Genomic DNA, 27,789 nt, shown 5'->3' on the forward strand with positions numbered 1-27,789 from the left:
ATTTAACACACGGGAAAACACTTTCAAAAATACTTTTGCTTCAACTCACACTGCCAGAAATGAGTAAAATTATATTCAAACTCAGACAGCATTATCAGTTATTGCTCTTAAGTATTATTTACTTAATCTCCTTGAAGCAAGTTTTGCTTACCAATACAGAAAGGAAGCCAACAGCATGTTCATGGCATGGAACAGGAGTAGCTGCAGGGAGTGGTAAAGGCTTTAAGTGCTGATTAAGGGGATTTCCCTGGTGGCTCAGCTAAAAGGTGCCTAGAGAACAGAAGTATAGCTGGGAATAGAAGGTAACTACTGTGGTCCAGTGCTCCAGGGTAATTTGCCATGAGATGATCTCAGAGTACCAACTATAAATTGGCACTTGCCATCTACCTCCTCAAAAATTAACTCATGTGCTTCTGCAGCTGCTGACCTTCAATACCTCCTGAAAGGAGTGCAGAGTAAAGGGCAGAAATGAGGCATGCTAGCACCAAAGAATTGATGCTTTTGAACTGTGGCGTTGGAGAAGACTCTTGAGAGTCCCTTGGACTGCAAGGAGATCCAACCAGTCCATCCCAAAGGAGATCAGTCCTGGGTGTTCATTGGAAGGACTGATGCTGAGGCTAAAACTCCAATACTTTGGCCACCTCTTGCGAAGAGCTGAGTCATTGGAAAAGACCCTGATGCTGGGAGGGATTGGGGGCAGGAGGAGAAGGGGACAACAGAGGATGAGATGGCTGGATGGCATCACCAACTAAATGCACATGAGTTTGGGTGAACTCCGGGAGTTGGTGATGGACAGGGAGGCCTGACGTGCTGCAATTCATGGGGTCACAAAGAGTTGGACACGACTGAGCGACTGAACTGAACTGATGCTTGGGGTTGTCAGGGGGAATTGTCAAGATACTGAGGTATTTTCACGATTCAATTTCACAAGCCCAATTCTTGTATCTCCTCCCATCTAGAAAAGTACTAAAATCCTTCATGGTGATGACTGTGCCTCGTAACTAGGCAGAAACCTTCTGGAAAAATATGTACTTGATGGCATTTACTCTCCCTTCACCAAAACCACATATATACTGACCTGCCCCCCTAACCTCCCCCCTGATCTTTGGAGCAGTTTCTCAAAGGTGCTGTCTCCCAGGCTGCAGTTCTCATTTTGCCTCAAAAAAAGCTCAGTCATAACTTGTGCATTTTTTAAATTGACATCAGAATACCTCAGTATTCGCCTAAAGCTAGGCTCTGGTTTTACAGACATCCCAGAAGAGCAATGCCTTTATTCTTCAGCCCAGTAGCTAGCATGACTAAGACAGAAGTCCCTGCTGAGGTTGTGTGCCAGGACAAGCCCTTCCTCAGACAGAGCCCACAGACACCGAGTCACTGATGGGTCAAAGAGGACAAGGGAGTCTGAATGTCTCCTCAGTTTACACAGAAAGAGAGCAAAGGACTGAAAGTTTCCTTTCAAGCTGGCAAACACCTGTGCAACCTCAGAGAACGGAGACCCTGTGTCTATAGGCTATCATGCACCCGGTCTATGCTCTGCTTTCCTCCGAGGGGAGCCAGGGCTCCCCAAGGCTCAAGTGAAAAAGTCCAAGTGTTGGTTGCTCAGTTGTGTCCAAGTCTTTGGGACACCATGGACTGTAGCCTGCAAGGCTCCTCTGTCCATGAAATTCTCCAGGCAAGAATACTGGAGTGGGCAACCATTCCCTTCTCCAGGGGATCTTCCCGACTCAGAGATTGAACCCGGGTCTCCTGCATTGCAAGTGGATTCTTTACCATCTGAGCCACCAGGGAAGCCACCAGGGAACCAAGGCTCAAAGGTCTTCAAGATCAGATTCAGAAACCCAGCTCTACCACGTCTCACAGAAGCCAAGTCCTGAGTGCCCTTTGTTCTCTCTGCCCTCCACAGCACTTTGTTTTACTCTGAGATCACTGCAAGTTAAAATATTTCCAAGTTAACAGGCCATATACTCTGCATCGGTGTCTAAAATGTGATGCTCTTACTTTTCCTTCAAGAGTTTGACACACCAAGGCAACCAGCAGCTTCAAGCAAGCCACACTAGACAAACTCAGAAGCGGTGGATGGTGGAAAAGAGAAACTACATCTAGGAAATCTGGAGAGTTATACCCAGAAGTTACGGAGGGGGAGAATATATCACCCCAAAAATATGCTTCTTTGGCATAAGGATTATCTCAAGCTGATTTTTTTAAGAAATAGCAGAATCTTCTGAAAACCAAGTAGAAGTTACCCTTCTGAAAGACATATTTATAAGGGAAATTTCCAATTGCAAAAGGGTGTCTCCTTCTCTATTGCAGGAAATAAGGAGGGGATCAGGTTTCTGAAACTCTTACCAATGAGTTTATCATTGAGTTATCAATGGATAAAGCAACTAACTTAAATCTAAGTAATAACCATCCCCTTGTATACTGTGCTTTGCCTGAAAATCTCCCATAACTGGCTTCCCTCCCTCAAGTGTGTTTTGTCTTCAGATGGAAATGATATTTAAGACAGCAGCTTGGGTCATTTCAGGGCGTGACTCGGGGAGTTTTCTGGAGTCTTTTCCATGTATATAGGAAGCATGAAAAAATGAAAGTGTTAATTGCTCAGTCGTGTTCGACTCTTTGCAACCCCATGGACTGTAGCCCGCCATGCTCCTCTGTCCATGTCCATAGGAAGTATACGTGATATCAAAACTTCTGTTTGCTTTTCTCCTGTTAATCTGTCTTTTATTACATGGACTGTCTCAGCCAAGAACCTAGAAGGGTAGAAGGAAAATTATTTTTCCTCCCCTACACTGTGTTTCTGAAGAATTCACAGGGAAAAAAAAAAAATGCTTATTCCAAAGTCTCTTACAACAGCTTTTCATGTTCTATTAAGAGTTTCAATGCAAGAGCATGGAATCTGCTTTCCAAAGTCCCAGTCAGGTTAACAAATAATTATTAAATCTTTCACAACCTTCTGCATCTACAGTTTTCATTTGAAGGCTAAGAAAGAAATTCAGTCTAAACTCCATCTCCTTACTAAGCTATCTAGAGACAATGCAGAAGTTCGTATTTCTATCAGTGATTAACAAGTGTGTTAGTTGCCCATTTTTTTCATAAGCACAAATCCAGCTTGTGTTTATCAAATTCTGGAAAAGCTCTGTTTACAAAGTACGTTAGTGCATTCTGAGGTTCTCAATCTGTAAAATATCTGGGGGAAAACTTATTTTCATTACGTTTAATCTGCTTAGTCAAAGAATATCTAAAACAAGTTTAGTCTGCATTTTACTAAGCCTCTTTAAAAGTACACTTAGAGCACAGATGAATCCTAACAGCTTGACTATTTGTATTCAGGACAGGCAGAAATGCCATTGCTATAGATTTCCAAGGAAGTTTCCTGGTAAAAATTTCAGATTTCATGAACCTCAGAGCTCTTCAAACTCTGCCTGCCCTCCCCTCTACCTGCCCCTTTCACAGGTAGTCTTCCTGGATAGACTGGCGGCTAGTGGGAACTGAGGGGGAGAATGAATACTAAGGAGGGAAAGTTCAGGGTATTTCTACCCCCATTTCCTCTCCTGCAGGTAGCACCCCCAGCAGTCACATTTCCTTTGTTGTTTGTATATATATATTTTATTGATGGATAGTGGACTTTCAATGTTTCAGGTGTGCAGTAAGGTGATTCAGCTTTATATATACATATATTATTGAAATTATTTTCCATTATAGGTTATTGCAAGATATTGACTATAGTTCCCTATGCTGTACAGTAAACCTTTGCCGCTTGTTGCATATCTCTTAACTAGGAATCTAGCATTCTATTCATGCCAAGTCAAATAAGTGGAATCAAAATGTCAATTTTTTAGTTAGGTAAAAATTCACAAGCTTTCTAAAATAAGCCTTTATCAAATGTAGCAGAAAAGCTTTTGTATACATACAGATAAATAATATGTATAATATATATATATTTTAGCAAACCACATCTCCTTTATTGTTCCACCTGCTGCGGGCAACCCAAGATCCTGAGCTCTGCTCTCACCAGGCAGCTCCTCTGCCTCAGTCCAGCCCCCAGCAGGCAGCTCCCTTCCCCGGCTCCAAATACACACCAATTCCTTCCTGTTTCCCTTTAGCCCAAGGGACAGGAGCAGCTTCCTGGAGTTGGTGACCACTGCACTGCATGACACATCCACTTGTGCTCTTCTGGCTTTCCCATACTTCCAGGGTTCCCTCTACTCAGTTCCCACCATTAAACCGCTTGGGGGTCACTGTATTCCTAACTGGATCCTGACCAGTGAACTCCTACATCAAAAGATACACAAATGTTCCTATTGTGTTAAAATCGTGACAGTATCATGTATCATCCTGCATGATCCACACCGTTCATATCAAATCCGTCCCAAGGAAATCAGGCTGGAGGGATGGCAGGGAAGAAGGAAGAAATGGGAGAGACAGGAGACAAGGGGACTTACGGTGGGGGGAAGAAGAGGTGGAGGGCAGGCACTGGGCATCAGGTTTCATGCTTTGTAAGCGTTTTCCTATAGCTTAAGGGAGAAACCCCAGAGGTGCCTCCTGGCACACAGCTCTGGTAGACCACTCCACTGCAGTCCTTCCGGAGAGCCTGCTACTATCAGTCAACACAACTGAGCTCCAGGCACTCTGATGCAATGTTCTAGGAGCTGCCAGAAATGAGGGGCTTGCTTTCTTTCACCAGGTCCGTGCTTTGCATGTAACATATAATAACTGGAAAGTCAGGAGAGGATGCATATGCATAGCAAAGGGAGAGAAACTCAAGCCATTAAGGTGTCAAGACAAAGCCACCACCCACGTTTGCTACAGAACATCAAACAAGCACCCCACACCACCACACTGCTCAGCCATGCTGGCACAGGCACGCTCCACACAATCAAGGGCCCAGAACTCCCATGAGCAACCTTGGGGCCAAAGCTTATTATCACTGCAGATAAAAGAATATGCATCAACAACTGCAAAAAATTTAGCTGAATGTGCAGAGAGCGACAAGTTCCATAGCAAAACACTTAAGATTATATTGTGTTGCATAAGTGTTTGGTATGAAGGGAATGCTGAATTGACCCTGGGGAAGACAGGTACCCTCTGAAGAGAGTACTGAACAGAGAACTCTGGCTTTAGCACTCCAGCTATTAGTCACCACTTTGTTTAATTCAAAAAAAGGAATCATGTCCTTGAAAATCATGGTACAAAAGAGACATCACTATATTTATACAAAGTCTAAAAAAATTAGATAATGTTTATTGACTTGTTATATATGAAAATATAACTCATATAAATATAACCTATAAAAGCTCTGAATGACTTAAAAGCCTTTCTCCCTAGAGAGGAAGTAGTTGGTTGTGGAGTCTGAAAGCTTTTTCAAGTGTGACTTTGATCCCCATCTGCTTGAAATCAGGGCAGGAGAGGAAGACTGATAGGAAAACAAGCATGATGCTAGAGAAAGAGGTTGTGAATTTCATGCAGGGGATCACTTTCTTATTGGTGTAAGTAGTATTCCTTAGCAGTATTCTGCCTGGATGCTAGCCTAGCCCTCCTCTCAAAGTCGTGGAGAGGGAGAAAGGAAGGCAGCCATCATTGGAAGTGAGTTACTAGACACATTTTATTTAGTCCTAACAATCTATTTCATCAGATACAAAAAGGTATATAGAGGGTGATTGAAAAATGTGGTTATTGTCATATCTGATAAATCACAGACTGGAATTCCACTTCCAAATGTGGACAAAGGACCCTACCACTAACAAGATAAGCATACTGAAGAGAATTCTGAGGGCAATGAAGAACAGTAAACTGAACCAGAATGATGGGATGTCATGAGAGTTTGGCCTTATAGTTGGAAGGTACGGAGGGGGGTCCTTGCAAAGAAAAACCTTGAAACAGGAATTTGAAGTCCTTTAGTTACAAGATTGAATGTGAAGCAAATGCAGACTGCATCTACCTTTGTCCCTAAATCCTGAGAACTTCTGAAATCTTCATGCTATTTTCCATTCCATAAAAGCCTTTTTTACAAACATGACTAAAATATATATTTGTATTCTGCTCTCTTGTTGGCAGACTGTCAGTGGCTTAACTCCCATTCCAAAGCCCTCTCTCTCTGCTTTTCTCCAGCAGAGATCAGTAAGAAAAAAATTACTATCCCAGCCTTATTTATAGCTACAGTTTGCCAATAAGGTATAGAAAGAAGTCAAGATGGAGAGGGATACTCCTCTCCTGAATAAAGTCTCTCCACAGCTCCTCCTTCTTTCCTGAAATAAATACCAGACCTGCAGGTAGCTGCAACCATGAAGGCAAAAGCCTCATGCCAGGGATGGAGTCCTTTGGACAGCAAGAAGAGCAAACCAGTCAATCCTAAAGCAGATTAACCCTGAATATTCACTGAAAGGACTGACGCTGAAGCCAAAGTTCCAATACTTTGGCCACCTGGTGCAAAGAGCCGACTTACTGGAAAACACCCTGATGCTGGGTAAGATTGAAGGCAGGAGGAGTAGGAGGCAACAGAGGATGAGATGGTTGGATGGCATTACTAACTCAACAGACATAGAGCAAACTCTGAGAGATAGTGAAGGGCAGGAAACCCTGGCATGCTGCAGTCCTTGGGGTTGCAGAGAGTCAGACAGGACTGAGCGACTGAACAACAAAGGATGGAAGAGCAGCAAGCAAAAGGAGGCTGCACGATGATGGCATCTGAGCCACCAACCCAGCCAACACGTCTTGTAAAGTGAGCTAAGTAAGTCCAGTGGTTTAAGCTATTAGGTGTTCTGTTCAGGGCCAAGATAATCTTCACAGGACTACACCCAAACCTTTCTCCTGTTTCTCATCTTGGTAATGGCTCCTCATCCCACAAGTGGCACCAGCAAGATCCGAAGAATCTTTAAATCCTCCTCATCCAATCAGTTTCTACCTGTTTGCTTCTCATTCTACTTCTTACACATCTTTTACAACCCTCCTGTTGTAAAAGGAAGGTTTTACATCTTTACCTTCACCACTTTCATGCTCTCCTAGACTAAAGAAACATTACCAAACTCCTCTCCCTATCACCAACCTGCTAATCTTCTTACAAATACAAACCTTAGACTTTTCAGACACACCAACATGAGTTCTTGGCCCTTAGCTTGCCTCAAGAGCCTTCACAATATGGGGCTCAATGATGCCTGAAAAACACATGAAAAGTGAGCATCTTAACATTAAAAAATAAAACAAAAAAACAAGTCACCATGTGTGTCAAATATACAAAGCTCTCTAACTATGGAGCAATAGTAAGGACTAGATGTCTGTTAAAAAAAATTTAAAGACAATGTTCAAAGTCAGCAAGGACACAGTGAGATAAGTGTATTTGTTATAAACTATTCATAGGAATATGTGTGTACATTTGTTCAAGAATTATTCAACACATTACAAATCTCAATATGTGCATTCTTTATTCTCATACTAGAAACATTGTGAAATCCTTCCCTCATCCCATAAGATACACGCAGATGCTCATCACAGCATAAATGTTATGATATGTATTTAAGGAAAGAGTACACAACTGTTAAAAAGTATTAAGAGAAGCGTTTTGAATAGGAAAGTGTTCAGGATCTAGTGCTTCTTTTTCAGGAAAAGGCAAGGTACCAAACTGTGTTTATAGCATCATCAACAGGGGAAAACAGAAGTGTGAAGGAGAAGGATGAACTGCTCAGGACTCATTGCCATTACCCTCTGGGTAAAGCATAAGTACTTCAGCCCAGTTTATGTTTCTGGACTTTATTATAAGCACATATTTCTATATTCAGAATATAAAAAATTCTGGAAATTGATAAGTAATAGAGAAAAAGACAGTAAAAGTTGAAACAGTAAAACAGAAACCTGGGTTGAGCTATTTTAAATGACAACTTTCCCTAGCCAGATTCAGAATGAGAAGAACTGGGTACAGGTGCCCCCCAGAGCAGGCACTTAGAATCGAGATCAATAACCTCCTTTGCAGTTTGACAGACTCTATTACAGTTTATGTGAATTCAGAATTCCAATTATGAGGTCCTGACATTTTTAGATTTCCTATTCAGTTTCCCACACAATCCCCACAAACTTCCCTTTAAAGCCACTGCTGAAGATGACAAAAATGCTCCAAGTTATCTTATGTCAGGTTTTCACTCTAGACAGTAAAGTTCCAGGGGCATGTGATTTGACCCACGTACTCGTGACTTCAGTATAACCTAATAAGAGAGTTTTAAATAAGAGCTCTTATCCCAGGGACAGGGGAGCCTGGTGGGCTACCGTCTACAGGGTGGCACAGAGTCGGACACAACGGAAGCGACTTAGCAGCAGCAGCAGACCAGAAACAGCAGTTCTAATCTTGCAAGGAAAAAAAAAAAAGACAACTTAGGAAGTGCCTGAGTAAAGATCCAAGGGTTTGGAGACAGAGATCTGAGTTAGAACTCAAACACCATCATTTACAAACTGAATGACCTTAAGCAGATTGCTTACATTCTCTGAGCAAATATAGAAAAAGAAGTAAGAGGAGCTCAAACTTCAAACACTTAAAAATGCCATTTAATCCTTCTCATTTCTTTCAAAAACCATCATGAGTGTTATCCCTTTTTAACCTTCATGCTCTGAAGAACAATATCTCAGCACCTGGTAAACATTAATATTTCAGGCACATTATGTACAGTTGACATTTTAGACTATATATTTTTGTGAAGATCGAGATTATTCTGCTGTAAGGACTCTGAACAGCAATATATAATTCAGGAATTAATGAAAACATTGGCCTGGTAAAGTCCCTGGTGAAGGAAAAAAACCCAAGTCAAAAGTGTAGTACTTTAGCAAATACGCTGAAGAAGAGCCATCTTTAATGAGAATACAAGAAGCTGGTTTGCAAAAAGTGTAAATGTTCTCATTGTCAGTCACTTGGACCTTGGTTGGGGAAAAAACACAGATGGTACTCCCTACTGAAACCATTATATATTGATATGGTCAGGGAGCAGGGCCTGGGGGTCTTGCTCTACAAAAAGAACCAACTTCTGCCAAAAAGTTACTAATGAAATTCAGGCCTCTCTCTCTGACCTTAACACTTACTTCATAAGTTAATTCCCCTCATTACTCCCTTATTGGTTTTGTCCTAAAACTGCTTAAAATATTCAACTTAACCTGGTTTTAGCTGAAAATTTATACTATTTTGCATTAAAGAAAATATCCCAAACTCTTGGACTGCAAGGAGATCAAACCAGTCAATCCTAAAGGGAAGCAGTCCTGAACATCCATTGGAAGGACTGATGCTGAAGCTGAAACTCCAATATTTTGGCCACCTGATGCGAAGAGCTAACTCATTTGAAAAGACCCTGATGCTGGGAAAGATTGAAGGCAGGAGGAGTAGGGGATGACAGAAGATGAGATGGATGGATGACATCACCAACTGGATGCACATGAGTTCGAGCAAGCTCCGGGAGTTGGCGATGGACAGGGAAGCCTGGCGGGCTGCAGTCCATGGGATCACAAAGAGTTGGACACGACTGAGCGACTGAACTGACTGACTGAAGTCATATACATACACACACAGACAGGTTAAAATGAGCTGGATAACTAATTAGGTGAGAACCTTTCATTTTATTCTTATCTTTACCATTACGTGAATGCCTATAGGCAAAAATGCTGAATGAGAACATTTCTTTTGAAAATTCCTTTCTACAGCCAGATGTTTATATTTCATCATATCAAGGTCATTTTAGGATCTTTGGGCCTTATTCCCGTTAACAGATTCATTAATGCACAGGAGAGTCAAACATAAAACGAAGTTATAGAAAATTATATAATAAGGAATATGCACAAAATATAAATACTGTCATGTTCTTTGATTCTCTTGAATTTTATATTACTCTGTGTTCCTGAAGTAAAGCCAAGAGGCAGATGAAAAGAAAGTCACTTGTTTGTTAATCACAATCTCAAGATTATGATTAGAAAATGCATCCAAATAGAATGCTTTAAATGTTCTAGTAAAGACAGCAGGAAGATTAAGAAGCTGTCTCAACCTAAAGGTAAACAAACACCACCCTTTACTGCCTAGCCTCCCTACCTTTCAAGTTCACAAAATATAAGAATGTCCAAGAGTTGAAAGATACACTCCTACAGCCATATTGAGAGTAAATAAGTACCCAGCACAATAAATTCTTTAAAAGCTAAAAAGACTGTTATAACATTTTAGAATCCCCTCAAAATAAAGAACAGTAGAAGCATATGAGACAGGGAAAAAATGGGTCATGTGAAAATGAAGCCAGACTTCAAACTTTTCATTAGCAACACCTGTGAAGCAATGCCTTTAAAGGTCTGAGGGAAAATGATTTCATCCCAGACTTCTATGGCCAGCCCATTTCTCCATCACAATAAAGATAACTACAGACTTGTATGGATTTGAAAAATTTATCACACTCTTTCTTACATAGGTGCAAGTGGAAAAGGTTCAAACAAAAAGTGTCACCAAATCAAAAGAACAATGAAAGGAGAATGACAATGCAGCCTGCTGTCCAAACACCAGTTCAGATTAGAGAACCCCAGAGGAAGACCACACGAGGGACAGATCTGGGGTGAACCGGAGAGAGAGAGATGAATGTTCTGCGGAATCGTGACTCTCAAAGCTAATCAGACACAACATTCCCTGTGCTGGCTGTTCCCCTTCACCCTCCAGGCTTATTTACCCTTACCATCTACTCTGCCCGGTGCCTTGGGGCCCCAGTGACTCACACCAGCAAGCACTTGTGCTCCCCACCTTCTTTCTGGGTTTCCTCTCCGGTGAAGGACCAGCATCAGAGGAATCGGAAGGATGGAAGACAAAGACAAGGGAGAGTCACACTTCTAGCTCTCTCCATGCCAGGCATAGTCTCAGTGACTAGAGGCTATCCACAGCCTCAGTTAGACAGCCTTCCTCCTGCCCTTGGAGGCCCAGGGGTAGTAAGGGCTTCATCGTTCCCTTCACTGGCTCCCTTAAATCTGTCAGACTCTCTCATTTGTGAACTGCCCCTTGGAGTGCAATCGCTCTCTCCTGCTGGGCACTAACTGATAGAGTCCTATAACTGCAAATGACAACAGAACAATCATCCTTTTGCTCTGCAGCAATGAAATTTATACCTAGGTTATATTATCTGCAGAGATGTTTTCAAAAGTATAAACATCCTAACTGGAACAGAAACAATAAAATATCAATAACTGAAATAACACGGCTATTAGTATGTAAATGTTTAGGCAGAGCTGGTCTACAAGACAGTGAATGTATGCATCTAGCCTTATAAAATGAAGAAGTCAGAATTTAAGGGAAGTCAGGCAATATTTAACTGAAAGATGTCAAAAAAACAAAGAACAGTGTTGACATTTTGAAATGAGGGCTAAATAGTTTTTATATACAGACCCATAAAATCAAAGAGAATGTGACAACTGAAAATGAAGGCTGACACAAGCATTGTGTATTGCTAACACAATATCAGAAGCATCGCTGCTGTTGGTGACATTTTTCAAAATGGTGAGCAAGTCTCAGGAAAGTTCCTACTGGAGTCCAATCTTCCTTCAATTTACTCAGATCTTGTAGTTCTAGAAAAATAATTTATTAAACCCATGCAAAAAAATACTTTGCATTTTGAAATGAAGAGTTATGCTCTAGGCTCAAATAAGTATAAACCAGCTTTACCTTACAGAAATGTGCAACTGGGCATTCAAATGTCATGTATGATAGACAACACAGCATGCATTCCAGGATTTCTAGGATCCCTGGAGCCCACCCACTAAACAGCAGTGACAACCCCCTAATCACTGAGAAAACCGAAAAACACTACATTTTCTTTAAATGTCTGCCACGCATTATTACCATCCCTGCTGATAAGCTCCGCTTATAATATGAAACAACTTAAGGAAGCACTGAAGGGAGACAAGATGGGTAGAGAAGAAAAGACTCCAAAAAAAATAATTTTATAAGAAATGCAATCAAGTGTATTATGGGGTTTCACAGTGAAAAACAGTCTTGATGATGTCAACTCCATTAAGCAGCCTTGAATTTCTAGAAGCAACTACTCAAAGAGCAGAGAACTTAATGATTCTTACAAAATGTGAAATAAGATTAGCAACCTGGGGAGGTTATTTTCCTTACAGAAAAAGTCTGGATGCTGGTGCTGCTGGCAACGGTTTCAGAATCAAGTGTGCCTTACCCCACATCTCAAATTCCCTTAGTGTTTTCCTCAGCCACAAGAGCATTGTCTCCTGTCTCCTACCCCAGAACCATGTGACATGGCCACAAAGGTCTCCAGGGAAGCTAGGTTAGAACTGTAGCAAAGAGGAGGAAATGAACAGCAAGTAATTAACACTAACAGCAGGAACAGTACAGCTATAAAGGCTATAGATGGAAAACTGAGAAATAGAGGGATGAGTGTATTACATAAATTAAAAAGGCTAATTGTAGATATGATGTGGATACAACGGAGATTATTTGTTGCTGCTGTTCAGTTGCCAAGTCATATCTGACTCTTTGTGACCCCAGGGACTGTGGTCTGCCAGGCTTCTCTGTCCTCCACTATCTCCCAGAGTTTGCTCTAAGTCATGTCCATTGAATCCGTGATGCCATCTAACCATCTCATCCTCTGCTGCAGAGACTATAACCAAAATCAAGTCACATAAAATTAGCACAAACATGACAGAAGTTTGTTTCTCTGAGATCTGAGCATGTGGCAGCTCTTCCTTGCAAAGTTATGAGGGCCCCAGTTTCCCCAGACATGATGCTCTGCGATTCTCAACAAGTAGCAATTATGTCCTCCTCATCCACAGGGCTGATTGAGTGGCTGATTTGGGAATTCCAGCCTGTGGGAAAAAGGGAGAATGTGTCCCTCTTCTGGGAAAGGCCCAGAAGGTTTGCAGAGATTACCTCTATTCTTACCGCTCTTGCCTGAACTTAGTCTTCTGGCTCTATCCAGCCACCAGAAGCCGGTACAGAGAAAAGACCCCCAACCCCCCACTTTTCTTTTTTTTAACCATTTGGCTGCATCTCTCAGCTTGTGGGATCTTAGTTTCCCAACCAGGAATGGAACCCTGGCACAGCAATCAAAGTGGCACATTGCATCTAACAACTGGACCACGGGGGGATTCCCTGCTTGTTCTCCTGATGGCCACTGACAACCCTAACTATTCCTGGCAACAATCTGTCTGCCACATACTTGCTTCCAGTCTGCCAAGACTCACTGTCTGCTCTTCTCAGCAAATCTCAGCTACTCCTGGCCTGACTTTCTGAATTCTGTAAGGACAAAGACACTGCCTGTGTAATTTCTCCTGAAGACCTATGGTCTCATGGGACCCAGTCCCGTTCTCCTGTGTGAGAAATAAAGTCAACATTCCCCTGGGCTGTGTTCTTGTCCAACACTCTCTGAAGATAATCATGCTCAATCCCACGGTTAGCCAAAAAAAAAAAGAACAACATGAGAAAAGGTAGCCATGCACCTAGCTAAGAAGTCTGTGGACTTATTGGGGTCAACTATCAGAAACCAATAATGGTAAATAACCACATCCCATCTAGAAGCAAGTGAGCCAGGTGCTTGCAGGTGAGCTCCACCTCTCTGACTTCCTCCCCACCCTTATACAGAAAGGAATGGCTGACATTTTAGGAGGCTGGAGGAGGAAAAAGTGGTTTGTACATCTTAATCCAATGTATAAAAGGATGCACCAGAAGAATTAAAAACATCAGAGTGAAGAGTCAAAGGGTGCCCATGGCGACTGTAACTGGGGTTGGGGAAGAGTGGGAAAGGAGACTGCTTTTTATTGTAAGTTTTGAAAGGCTTGGATTTTTAACCACATGAACAAATTTACTTAAACAGATACAACACCTTATAATTTTCAAAATAACACTACTTCTGTATTGTCCATTTTAATATAATCATAAACTTTAAAAATGGTGAGCAAATACTACCAATATCTTCTACTCCCCTTTAGGCTACCACCTTCTTCAAACCGGAACCACTGCCAGACCTCCACTCTTGCCTTGACAGTCTGTTCTCAAGGCTGGACGACCTCGAGGCATGGTCTTAAATTCTGCATAAATGATGGTCCCTGGGACTGTGCAATGCAGTGGCACTGGCTATTCTCAGATACAGACTGTTTTAGAATGTGAATCAGATCACTTGCTGAACCTGCTCAGTTCTCAACAGCTTCACACCTCACTTAAATTCTGACCTTACCATGGCCCAAGCAGGGCTCCCCAACCTCCAGGCCATGGAAGAGTACCTCTTGTCAGATCAGCGACAGCATTCTAAAGTGCACAATAAAGGCAAGGCGCCTGGATCATCCGGAAACCATTCCCCCGACCCGCTACCAAAAATCTGTCTTCCACGAAATCGGTTCCTGGTGCCAAAGAGGTTGGGGACCACTGGCCTAAAAGAACTTACACAAGCTGACCCATGCCAACTTCTCCAGACTCATCACTTCCTACTCGCCCTCTCTCAATTCCACCTTAGCCACCCTAGACCTCAAGCTGGTCTTCATAAGACAAGTTTATTCCCCGGCAAGGCTGTTTGCACTTGCTGTGATTGCCATCTGGATGTCCTTCTCCCTTCTACGCCCCCATCATAAAGTGGCTCAGTCCTTCACTTCATTCAAGTGCTGCTCAACCACTGTTGGCTCCTTAGAGGCACTCCTTGCCCACCCTACCCGAAATAGCTGCCAATGCCTCCATCCCTCCCCACAGTCAATATCCCTTAATATGAACATACACATGTTAATGATCTGTCTCCTCTACTATAATACAAGTCTCATGGGAGCTGTCCTGTCTACACCTGTACTCTCAATGCCTAAATTTGGGCCTAGCATACAGTATCTGTTCAAACATAGCCTCGGTATTTGACAGCTAAATGAAATACACTTTACAGAATGAAAATTCCTTACTGAATGAAAATTACGAGAAAGGAAACTCTGCAGATCTACTCCACACCAGGTAATGTGCTAAGGACTTTTCAGAAATTTTATGTAATCTTCACAGCATCTTACTGAGCAATTATGACTCATTTTACAGATAGTGTTAGTCACTCAGTTGTGTCTGACTCTTTGTAACCCCAAGGACTGTAGCCCACCAGGCTCCTCTGTCCATGGAATTCTCCAGGCAAGAATACTGCAGTGGGTTGGCATTTCCTTCTCCAGAGGATCTTCCCCACCCAGGGATTGAAAGCAGGTCTCTAGCATCGCAGGCCGACTCTTTACCGACTGAGCCACCAGGGAAGCCTCATTTTACAGATAAGGAGACAGCAATTTAGAGGATGAGGAAAGGCTGAACCCCACTCCTCTCAGACAAGGTTCCCATAAACATGACAGACACCGGAAGTGGGAAAGTAAAAGAAAGAGGAAGGGGACAACAGGGGAGAGATAAATTACCATCAGGCTAAAAAATATTACCAGCCTGATTTCATCCTACTTTTTAACTATGTATTTGGCTGTGCCAGGTCTTAGTTGTGCCATGTGGGATCCAGTCCATTGAACAGGGATCAAACCTGGGCCTCCTGCATTTGGAGTTCAAAATCCTAACCCCTGGACCACCATGGAAGTCCTCTATCCCACTTTCTACACATTCCAGCCTTTGCACAAATTCTGAGATCATTTCATTCAAAACAGATGAACAGCTAAACTAAGTACCCAACTAATGTCAAAGATTTACTAGTTGCAGCATATTTCGTGATCTGTATTTATCTCTCCCCTGTTGTCCCCTTCTTCTTTCTTTTACTTTCCCACTTCTGGTATCTGTCATGTTTATGGGAACCTTGTCTGAGAGAAGTGGGGTTCAGCCTTTCCTCATCCTCTCAATTGCTGTCTCCTTATCTGTAAAATGAGGCTTCCCTGGTGGCTCAGTGGTTCCATATTTGAAATCTAGGTTTATCACTAATAATTTTCATTTCACTTCTATAAAACAAAAGCACAAATACATATGCATGTACACGTACACATTTATATTTGTACAGTGTCCCGCACAAAAGAGTCTATGCAAACACTGAACCTTTTGTGTGGCAAAGTCACTGTGTTACCACTCAAGCTGTTCATCAGATGTGAATTCAGCATACAAACTATAGTTTAGAAATCAACATTTGAGAAACTGGGCTGTGAAATTCAGCTTCTGAGTTGCAATACTGCAGTCATCTCCATACTGCTAAATTAAATTAACATTTTCAATCCCTATCTTATTACACTTGACCTCTGAACATCCGATCATCATTTCCTACCTCTTTCTATTGGACTAGCTCTTCTTAGGTTCTGTGACAAAGGTCATCCTAACTTTCTTATAGACCTGGCTGTTCCTTCTTCATTTCCTTTGCCAATTCAATCTTCCCTCCTATCTTTTCAATCCTGAAGTTCTTTAAGACTAAGTCATTAAAACCTCTTTACTGGATTCTATTTCGGCCACAGCCATGCCCATGACTTCGATTACTACCCACAGGACAGTTTTCAAGTCTACCTTTTGAAACCAAATCTTTCCCTGAACTCCAAACGACTGTCCTTTGATCTCTACTTATTTGAAGGACCACAGATTCCACACCTCACGGATTAGATGTATATTGGATTAAACCATACATCCTCCATCTCACATATGTGTAAGGAAATAAAAGGGAAAAATAAAATCGAAAGCCTAGGATTCTAGGACGTGGTGATCAAACTCGTGAAATTCTTATGGGATTTTACACTCAAATCACAAAATTTTTCATAATTAGACAGTTCATCCTCCCCTTCTGTCATTTTAGGTGTGTTGTTCTAATATGTAAAAGCAGCGTGACCATGGGTGAAGCCGAGATGGAATAACAAGAATGTGCTTTATCTCGGTCTCCTTACTTAACCACTGCCCAACAACATACGCAATCCTTCTGGTTAAGGAAACCAGAGCTCGCAAATGTAGGTTAGATTCATCCTGTTATATTTCAGAACTGCTCTTGATGACATTCAGTACTTTGTAAGCCTTTTGACTACAGTAGCATTTTAGTCTTCGGCATTTTTCTAGAGAACCAAAATACATTCTCACCTCCTTAAATAAGATTTGGAATATATTTCCCTAAATTTGTTAAAATAGTAAGAATACAGGTTTCATGGCAGAATTTAATTTTTCCCATCTTCCAATGAAATATACAGATCCATAAAATTTGTAAAAACACTGCAGACTAAATATAAAAGGAAAGCCTGATTTTCAGAGGAATGTCCACTAGCTTCAAAATCCATGAAGAAAACTGGAGACACAGCCTCTTAAAACAAGTGTGCTCTGCCCAGTGAATCAAAACATTAAGCACAACCATAAGGAAGGCAAAGTTGCTCATGTCCAACTCTTTGCGACCCTATGGACTATATAGTCCATGGAATTCTCCAGGCCAGGATACTGGAGTGGGGTAGCCTTTCCCTTCTCCAGGGGATCTTCCTAATCCAGGGATCGAACCCAGGCCTCACACTGCAGGCAGATTCTATACCAGTTGAGCCACCAAGGAAGCCCATAAGGAAGACAAAAAAAGATTTATATCATGTCACTCTACCTGTCCTTAGCTCCAGAATAGGAGAGCTGAAATGCCACACAGCAAATACAAAATAAAAGGCAAAGGAAACAAAACATTAAAAATAGAAAATAAGATTAAATATATCATAGTGGCAATGATCAAAAATGTTTAAAACATTTTTATAAAAAGCAAAGACTAGGTAAAAATTGTAATAATTTTTAATACAAAATAACCTCAAAATGTGTACATACATACATGTGTGTGTCCATTTGTTTAGTCGCTTAGTCATGTCCAACTCTTTGCAACCCCATGGACTATACCCTGCCAGGTTCCTCTGTCCACGGGGATTCTTCAGGCAAACACACTGGAGTGAGTTGCCATGCCCTCCTCCAGGGGATCTTCCCAACCCAGGAATCGAACCCAGGTCTCCTGCATTGCAGTCAGGTTCTTTACTGACTTAGCCACCAGGGAAGCCCACATATATACATACATATGCAAATAATGTGTATACAAATGCTTATAAGTATATATAGGTCAATGTATGAGTGTGGATGTGTATGTATTAAGGATACCTACAATATATCTGATAAACTCTTCAAAAGAAAGTTGTTTCAATGCTAAAATTGGATAAAACATTGAATAGAAATTTTATTCAACACACTATGAATCAAAGGGAGTTACTTTTCACTGGTAATAGTATAAAAATTCCTAAGTATATAAAGAATCCAACATTAAAATTCATGAATACTTCTAGAAATGCAAGATAAATTGAAAATACAGTCAACCCTGGAACAATGCTGGGCTTAGGGGCACTGACCCTTGGCACAGTAGAAAATCAGCACATTATTATAGACAGCACTCCAACTCTCCATTCCTCCATATCCGAGGTTCTGCATAGGCCAATGGTAAATCAGGTAGTACAGTAGTATTTACTACTGAAAAAACTGTGTACAGATGGGGCCTGTGCAGTTCAAACCCATGTTGTTCAAGGGTCAGCTGTCCACATAATTATAGGATAATTCAGTTACCGCAAAGATGACCGGATAGGAAGGGTTACTACAGTAATGCTGATTTAGATATAAAACTTTACATCTTAAAGTCCGACTATATATATACTAATTTGTAATGTAAAAATACTAGTTAGATACAGTGAAATAGCCCAGTGAGCCACACTGACAGCATAATAAAAGTAGAAATATCCTTAGAAGAAAAGCTATGATCAATCTAGACAGCATGTTAAAAGCCAGAGACATTACTTTGTCAACAAAGATCCGTCTAGTCAAAGCTATGGTTTTTTCAGTAGTCATGTATGGATGTGAGAGTTGGACTATAAAGAAAGCTGAGCGCTGAAGAATTGATGCTTTTGAACTGTGGTATTGGAGAAGACTCTTGAGAGTCCCTTGGACTGCAAGGAGATCCAACCAGTCCATCCTAAAGGAGATCAGTCCTGGGTGTTCACTGGAAGGACTGATGCTGAAGATGAGACTCCAATACTTTGGCCACCTGGATGCAAAGAACTGACTCATTTGAAAAGACCCTGATGCTAGAAATATTGAAGGCAGGAGAAGGGGACAACAGAGGATGAGATGGTTGGATGGCATAACCAACTGGATGGACATGAGTTTGAGCAAGCTCTGGGAGTTGGTGATGGACAGGGAAGCCTGGCGTGCTGCAGTCCATGGTGTCACAAAGAGTTGGACACAAATGAGTGACTGAACTGAACACCTTAGTAATGAAAATAAAGCTTAATCAAAAGTTAGGCTTCAAGAATAGCTGAGCTATTTGGGGAAAAAAGCAAAGTCAACTCCTTGATTCAAACTTTAATTCAAAATGGGAAATTGATTATCTAAGAACATAAATGAGAAATAAGTTTTTAAGAAACTTAAAGATCAATTGAACTATATCTAAAAACAAAATGAAACGCAGACTACATAAACAGTCTCCCCAAAGGAATACTATCTTCAACATACTGATGAAGGGGACACATTAATAAGTAAAACCATGATCTCAATAGAAAAGTGGGAAAAGGATATCAGATCATATACATTCATCACCCCCCAAGCAATCAGAAATGAGCAAATTAAGTATCATCTCAGCTATCAGATTGAGAAAGATGGCCTTTTAATTATTCATACCCTTTGCCCCAGTAACATTCTCATCATAAAAATTCATTACTAACTTGGAGGTTATAAAATGAAAATATTCAAACCATAAAGTTTACAAAGTGATGTGATAAAATCTCAAGAAGCAAAGCAAAGCATCAATGATGCTCTACAAAGTCAAAGTCTCCCAAATGCAAACCAAAGACTTAAGTTACACAGTGTGAGGAAAATGGAGGCTTTCCTTACCTGTCCACCTAATGTTATAATTTTGGAAAAGAGTACAAAAATAAAGACACTCTCAGCTAAGTCCTTAGTTTGTAATTACTTCACTTAAAACAATTACTTGAGAATGTTTCCTGAAGTTTACTTTTTGAAAAACCCATATACATTCTTAGTACACACACTGAAGAAAAATGCCACCCACTAATGGAGAGTCCCATGGACGGAGGAGCCTGGTAGGCTGCAGTCCATGGGGTCGCTGAGGGTCAGACATGACTGAGCGACTTCACTTTCACTTTTCACTTTCATGCATTGGAGAAGGAAATGGCAACCCACTCCAGTGTTCTTGCCTGGAGAATTCCAGGGATGGGGGAGCCTGGTGGGCTGCCGTCTATGGGGTCGCACAGAGTCGGACAGGACTGAAGTGACTCAGCAGCAGCAGCAATGATCTCCTAGGAGCAAATCGTTGTGAAATTCACTCAGGCATTCATGCTCAGTTGCTCAGTCATGTCCAACTCTTTGCAACCCCATGGATTGTGGCCTTCCTCTGTCCATAGAATTTTCCAGGCAAGAATACTGCAGTGGGTTGCCATTTCCCACTCCAGGGAATCTTCCTGACCCAGCAATCTTACCTGCATCTCTTGTGTCTCCTGCATTGGAAGGCGGGTTCTATCCCAGTGAGCCAACTGGGAAGCAGTTAGTCATTGCTCAGTGTCAACTCCAACTTAAGGTTTCACTATATTCTGTTTTCCAGTTCATTTTTTAATAAAAAACACTCAGGTTTACCCTGCTGTATTTTCTGTTGTGAACCTGGCAATCTATCCATAATTTTGTAATAAATAAATTATACAACTGTTAATGCAGTTTAATGGTCTACAGCATTTCATCATATTAAAGACCTTTTAAAAGTCCAAATATGCACTGCCCTCCTACTATTGATTCAGTAAAGTCTAAAATACTGATGTGTTTTTTGTTCCTTGCTTACAGCATCCCTATTACCTTTTCCTTCATGTGTAATATGGGTTTAATTACTGAGCAATCTAACTCACTACTGCAAATAACTTCACCTTGCCCAGGTGACACAGACACAAGCTGTAAGTCATTTCCCTGTAGTTTCCCTTTAAAACAGGGCATCGCGTGTCTGATGGTACATTGGAATCACCTGGAAAGCTTTATGACTATAACCCCAGAGACGGATTCAATTAGTCTGCAGTACAATCTGAATAACAGGATTGTTTAAAAAGCTCTCCAGTTGATTCTAGCGTGCAGCTAAGGAGAAGAATCCCAAGTTTTGCTTTTTTGTTTTTGTAAAGAAAGGAAATTGTATCTTTCTGCCTTTCCATAAAGAAGGCTGAACGCCAAAGAATTGATGCTTTTGAGCTGCGGTGTTGAAGAAGACTCTTGAGAGTCCCTTGGACCACAAGGAGATCAAACCAGTCAATCCTAAAGGAAATCAATCCCGAATATTCATTAGAAGGACTGATGCTGAAGCTTTAATACTTTGGCCACCTGACACAAAGGGCCAACTCATTGGAAAAGACCCTCATGCTGGGAAAGATTGAAGTCAGGAGACAGGGACGACAGAGGACAAGAGAGTTGGATGTTACCATTGAGTCAATGGACATGGGTTTGAGCAAGCTCCAGGCAATGGTGAAGGACATGGAAGGCTGGCATGATGCAGTCCATGGGGCTGCAAAGAGTCAGACATGACTGAACAACAACAATAAGGAAATCATATCAAAATATATAAGTCACTTAAACACTGGTCCTAAAAAAATGTTATAGATTTGGGACAGTTTCATGATTTGATTTTTGAATACTGTTAAAACCTTGGGACTATATCATCTAATGATATCATTAGGTTTTTTTTCCCTAGGCTAAAAACTGAAATGGCAGTAACACATGACAATGAGACCCACCCTCTTTCCCAAAAAAGGCCTAATTTGAAATGCATAAAAAGCAGCACAATAACTCAAGAGGCTTGTCTCATAGAAAATTATAACTGATGGGATTTTCCATTCATAATTCCCATACTTAATAACCTGGCAACTGGCTTTAATTCTGTTTTGAAGGTCTTTAATGACTTTACAAACTATGCTATTTATCTTGTGAGTGTAGAAATGGAGGAAACTGCTTCCATTCAAAACTGAAGAGGGGACACACACAATATTTTATTTCACTTTATAAGCAATCAATGTATATCAGAGATTACTGCTGATTTCATTTTTGAAAGAAGCAAACTCCAACATCACTCAATCCATTTGAGTTCTCATTAGCACAATTCATTCCACCAAATTAAGTGCTGCGGTCCCAAGATACCCTCTGGAGGGATAGATGAATCAGTTGAAACCAGTGGCACTTTTTTCTCTGAGATACTGTGTAAGTCCAGTCCAAGGCTTCACTTTAATGTGTGGTTTCCTACTTACTCCCCATAGGACAATGTACTCCCTATTATTAAAAGCAGCAAAAACAACATAACCCATCCCTTCTGTGTTTGCCCCATAAAGAACCAAAGCCTGAGTAGTAAAGCATGAATTATCCCAATTCCCTGAGAGGCTGGGCTTTTTAGACTATCACCGTATCTCCTGGAACCCTGCAAGCAAGAAAGGCACCTCATGGGGCTTCCACACTGCCTGTCCCCCTGGATTTGGTAGTGGCATTGGGAAAACCCCTGTGAAGTCATTAGTTATACAGCAGCAGGTATTATCATTTTCATGGCTTTCTTTAGAGACGGTGGGGTAACTCTCCTGGTGGTCCAATGGCTAAAGACTCCATGCTCCCAATGCAGGGGGCCTGGGTTCAATCCCTGGTCAGGGCACTATGGAGGGTAGGGTGAGTCCAAGAGATCTCAAAACATGTTTAGGAAGATTAATTTCCAAGAAGAGAAGTCGACTCTTTCCCTCTATATTCTTTCTGCCACCCTATACCTCACTGAGGTATATCGGTGATAAAGAATCTGTCTGTCAAAGCAAGAGATGCAAGAGACTGGAGTTTAATCCCTGGATCAGGAAGATTCCCTAGAGGAAGAAAATGGAAACCCACTCCAGTATTCTTGCTTGGAAATTTCCAAGGACAGAGGAGCCAGGCAGGCTATAGTCCATGGGGTCGGAAAGAGTTGGCAATGACTAAGCCCACACACCTCACTAGGTCTTTGAAACATGGACTAAACCTGATACTTCATGTCTCCAACAAGCGTTTACTAGGTTCTTATACCCTAGGCCTCAGTCGTATCTTAGGTCCTGCAGATGGCACAACACAGCACTAAGGCACAATGACATCTAGCGTAACGTATGTGATTCCTGGAGTTTATAAATCTAGCTTTTTTTCCCCCCCCCCATAAAATTGGCTCTTTCCCCAAGCTTGGATATCATCTAAGCAGTGAGAAACGGTTTTGTTTTGTTTAAGCCACAAAAATATTCCCATTTCCAAAGAGGGCTAAAAGCAGCCACTTATTGCAGCCTGACACTCACATGTGAGACATGTAGGCAAGAACCCACCGTGTGTCACTCCACCCAATACTATTTCCCCATGATGCTCTCTCCTTGATCAGTTTTACCAAAGGAGATTACTTCCCCACCATCTGCGATTTCACACTATTTGTATACATTTCTCAAACTTAATTAGTGTGGAAAATTATGCAAAGTGGTGGGAGTGATTACATAAGGAGGTTTAAGGAGTTTAGTAAGATTACAGGGACACATAAAAATGCAAAGAACATGGGTATATGAATCCCATGGAGAGTTATCAGGTACCATTTTAATCTTTTAAATTCCCTCTTCATTATTTCTAGTTTAAGATAGTTGGCTTTAGTATCTGTCACTAAATTTAATAATGAAAAATCAACTTACTGACTATAAACTTATGGAGTGGACAACTAAAACTTCACATACACACCTGAAATTTCTTATAAATTGAGACCTGCAATCTGTAAGCCCCCAGTTATGGAATGTGCTTAACCTCTTCTATGGCGGTCATTATATTCATCAGATTCTCCCCTACCTTTTAACAACTATGGACTGTATTTTTCCTTTAGGGTCTCAATGTTTTCCAAAGACAACCTGCCTTTATGAAGTAAAAACTGATGTCCAAAGACAAATTGCCTTTATTAAGTAATAACTGTTAATAGCTTTATCTGTTATTGTTTCCTACTTTCAACACTGATTCCACCTTTAACCAATGATCTGGAATCATCCAAGGTTCATCATTATCTGTTAATGGATGGAGCAAAGATTATGTAAATAAGCAGAGACTGAAGCATTAGCCACAACTGAAGTCATTCTGCCACTGGCTGCTTGTTACTTCACATTCGTATCATGTGCAAACCATTTAGGTAGTGTGACCACCTCGTGAAAGTTTCGTCAATGTCTATACACTCACTTCCAGAATTTTCTGTAAAGTCCTAAGTTAGACTGGTATAAGCCAACCACCATTATTATTCTAAGCTGAAACTTACAAGCCAAAAGCAAAGATAGCCATGTTTAAGTCAACTGAGTTTAATGCCACTACGATTTTTCAATTCACGGATACAACCTCTTGATAGCTTTGTGGGCCATTTTAGCCAAGTAGGAAAACAAAAATCACTGCAGCTCAGTTGGTTCACAGAAACTCAACCTAATAGCAAGAGAGCTTTGACCGCCAGAATAAGGCTTCTACCATCCTGTGATTAGTTTTCTTCTTCTAAAGATGAGGACCCTTTCAGATCTCAATTTCTGTTTCTAAATTCTCAAGTTAGGAGGAGTAAGCAGCAATATGCACTTCAATGACAACAATTTAAGCCATTAAATCCTTTTACTAGATGTTTGACTACCTCAAGATACAGAATAAAAATATACAATGGATTAGTGATTTTGCAATTATCCTGGTACTTCTTTTATATAACCCAACTGTATAATTCAAGACAAAGTTTTGGGCATTAATTATTGGCTTGAGCATCAAATTCACAGGAATACAGTTAAATTCTCATTTCATTTTGTCCTAGGAGGGAATCCAACTGCCAAGAATTACTCCAGCTCCCTTCAGCAAGCAACATACTTAAAAGAAAAAGTGTGGGGCTTGTTGAATAAGGGAAAACACTTAAGTTGTTTCGGGGCCTCCCCCCCTTAAAAATAAGAATACTTTGCAAAACTTCATCTGACAGCATTCAATGCTCAATATCTGGGAAACAAATTTCCAAGTGTTCTTGCACAGAGCACAGACAGAGTTCTGCTTCTTTTTCTGCTGTTTGTAATTCTTTTTGATGACGTCTGAATGATGTTATAAAAAATTATTTCCTCAGCGGTATTGTGACTGCACCTGTTTGCCAATTCAAATAATTTCTGGAAAAACATTCTATTTAAACAAGGAGTCAGAGAAATCTGTACTATTTGAACAAGCAAGGGAGTGTTTGTTTTATTAACAAAATGCAACGAGTATGCACGGTAAGAATCAGCTACCAGCAAGTGACTTTTTGCAAAAGCATCTTCAGTGATAATATTCCAGATAGGAATAGTCTCTTAGTTTCATTACACATTATTTTTATACTTTAATACCAAAAATAAGGTTAAATGCAATATGAATGGAAGTACTGGAGACTGGATGATAGTCATAAACTTAATATGACTAAACAACATACATCAAAATTTAGGAATAATTTTAGAGTAGTTACTCAAGTTGAAAGTCACTTGACCTACAGAGCTGAGAGGCAGTGAGTGACTGCAGTGCAACCCAATGCAAGCAAAAGAGAACAGTGTGGTCCTCACCTGAGAGCAGAATGGAAGGCTCCAAGAACTCCATGGGACACTGCCTCCAAACTGACCTCAGGAATGGTGGCTCTGATCATGCCAGTTGTTTAGGGAATAGGAAATGTTACTCAAATACGTCTCCAAAATGAGAGGCCTGTCCGGATCCCAAGGTTTTTTTTCCCCAGCTCTAGCATTCTGTGACTGAGTTACCCAGAGGGTTAGGCACCTGAAGGGTCTGGGTAATTAGCCTCCAGGTGTACAGAATCATCCCATAAGCATGCCCAGAGAGTGATTCAAGACAGCTGCTTGGTTTAGGCTTGTTTTAGAGAAGCTGGGTAAATGGGGGTGAAGGGTAATGGGGAGACCGCATTTATTCTGAAATACAGCTTTCCACAAGTCAACTCAGAAGTGCTCCAAATTTCTAAGAAATGCCTCACATTCTGAGGTTAATGCTTCAGAAAACAAATCTCTGTGCAACCAGGCATGCTCTGGGCAAATTACAGTCTCTCTGGGTCTTCATATCCTGTCCCAAGCTAAGGCGACTGGTGAAGATTTCCAGCGAACCTCTAGGTTCACACTCTGTTAATGAGGGTTTCTTAGTTTCTATCAAAAACATATACCCAATTAGGGCAATTTGAGTCATTACTTTTGTCTGCTACAAAATTAGACTCCTGGGGGTCTTGTTTCAAAACTAAAGTTGGCATGCATTTCACCCGAAACAAATGCCTTACCTCTTTGGGAATGGCGGTGTGTGTAGTACGTTGTTTTGAAGTGGTCATGAACCAATCCTATTTTTCATCAATAGCGCGTTTCATTAAGGCCTGCCGGGACTAGTAATTACTAACCCACAGCCACTCTCCAACCTGCACACTATTCCGCCTTAGGATTTGATGTCCTAGTTGCACAGCAGTACAGGAAAACTTGTCAGGTTAGGTTTGTTTTGGGGAACATTTCTACACCTTCTCCCTAGAGAAGACTTCCCTCTTGCTCAGATCCCACACTCATCCAGATCCAGGGTAAAGCCCTGCTCTAGCAGAACTAAGTGGACAAGAATGCACCACCGCTGTTTTGAAATTAAAGTTGATAGGAGTTGCGTCCGGATCCGGCCGGGGCCGAGCCCGCCGGGTGCAGCAGCCGCACCTCCGGGCCGGTATCGGCCCCATGGATGCCAAACTGACCGCTTCTGCCAACCGTGGGGGAGAAGGCGAGTCCGCGGCAGCCCGATACCCGGCGGGCTGAAGAACTGTACCCCTCGACACACACACACACACAACCCCAAAAATTCCTTTGCCCTCCAAGAGTAACAAAAACACAGTTTCCTGCAGAAGGACAGCGGGCAGGGGCCCCAGAGTTCTACCAGGAGAAAAGCCCAGGGAGGAAGAAGTGGAGGTTGGAAACGCCGGGTCCTGCAAGCAACTCACCTTCTGCTGTCTCCGGGCCATATCGGTGGGCTGCTTGGCATTGAAGGGGTACGCGATGCACCTCACGACGAAAACGTACAGCTGCAGACGGATCCTCCGCTCCTGCTCCTCGTCCAGCTGCCGTTCAGGTTCGTCTCGCCCCTCGCTCAGCATCGAGGGGCTCGGGCTCACGGGTCTGGCCGCGCCGCCACCTGCGCGCCCCGCCGCGTCCCGCCGCCCTTCCCGAGCCGGGGCCGGCGGCGCTCGCTGCGAGCCGCCGGCCGCCACCAGCACATCGCGGCTCTCCTCTTCCAGCCCCTCGTCCGACTCCTCTTCGCTAGAAGACGGGTCCAGCATGGTGCTCCGGACGCCCTGCCGCGGGATCCGCGGCCCCCCAGGCGCCTCACTCTCGGCGGCTGCGCCCGCAGGTCTGCACGAGCTGAGCGGCTGGCAGCTGCTGCGGCAGAACGAAAGGGAAACTGACCGAGGCTTTCCGGACACGTCGAGTTGGACCCAGGAGTGTTTCCTACCACCAGGGCGAAAGGGAGGGCGGGGGCCGCCCGGATTAAATAGGCGGAGTTAGCGCCGGGAGTGAGCCCGAGCGCCTAGTGAACTGCTCAGCGGGCCGGGGCCCCGCCGCCCTCTTGGTTCCTCAACCTTCGCCGGCCGAGGCGCGGCCGCCCGAGCGCCCCGGCGCAGGTGGGGAACCTGTGGCGCCTACAACAAGCAACACGTGGAATGGAATGTTGAGGAGCGGGCGCGGGGCCGCAGAGTGCGCGTGCGCGCGCCGCCGCCGCGACCCGGGCAGAGTGCTTGGGTGCCAGGCGGGCGGTTCGCAAAGATACAGAGGCGCTCAGCTTAGTGGTTCTGCGTGCGCCGACCTGGGATCTTT

At 42.3% G+C, this 27,789-nt stretch overlaps 1 protein-coding gene and 1 long non-coding RNA gene across 14 annotated transcripts in view; both read right to left on the reverse strand.

Moving 5' to 3' along the window:
• The window catches only part of LOC129659446 (uncharacterized), a 53,373-nt gene extending 27,153 nt beyond the window's left edge, over positions 1-26,220 (reverse strand). Inside the window, exon 1 of the long non-coding RNA XR_008718078.1 lies at positions 25,516-26,220. This is a non-coding gene — a long non-coding RNA (uncharacterized LOC129659446). The remainder of the gene's footprint in view (positions 1-25,515) is intronic.
• CADPS2 (calcium dependent secretion activator 2) overlaps positions 1-27,502 on the reverse strand; it is a 584,066-nt gene extending 556,564 nt beyond the window's left edge. For 6 of the 13 annotated variants that reach the window (XM_055590801.1, XM_055590799.1, XM_055590798.1 and 3 more), the window contains exon 1: positions 26,919-27,440. In XM_055590801.1, the coding sequence (XP_055446776.1) occupies positions 26,919-27,254 (336 nt within the window). In that variant the 5' untranslated portion in view covers positions 27,255-27,440. The other 7 variants (XM_055590800.1, XM_055590802.1, XM_055590804.1 and 4 more) reach the window with 4 other exon arrangements.
• Between the last annotated feature and the right edge of the window lie 287 nt (positions 27,503-27,789).

Source organism: Bubalus kerabau, chromosome 8 (genome assembly GCF_029407905.1).
Source record: "Bubalus kerabau isolate K-KA32 ecotype Philippines breed swamp buffalo chromosome 8, PCC_UOA_SB_1v2, whole genome shotgun sequence".
NCBI classification, from domain to species: domain Eukaryota; kingdom Metazoa; phylum Chordata; class Mammalia; order Artiodactyla; family Bovidae; genus Bubalus; species Bubalus kerabau.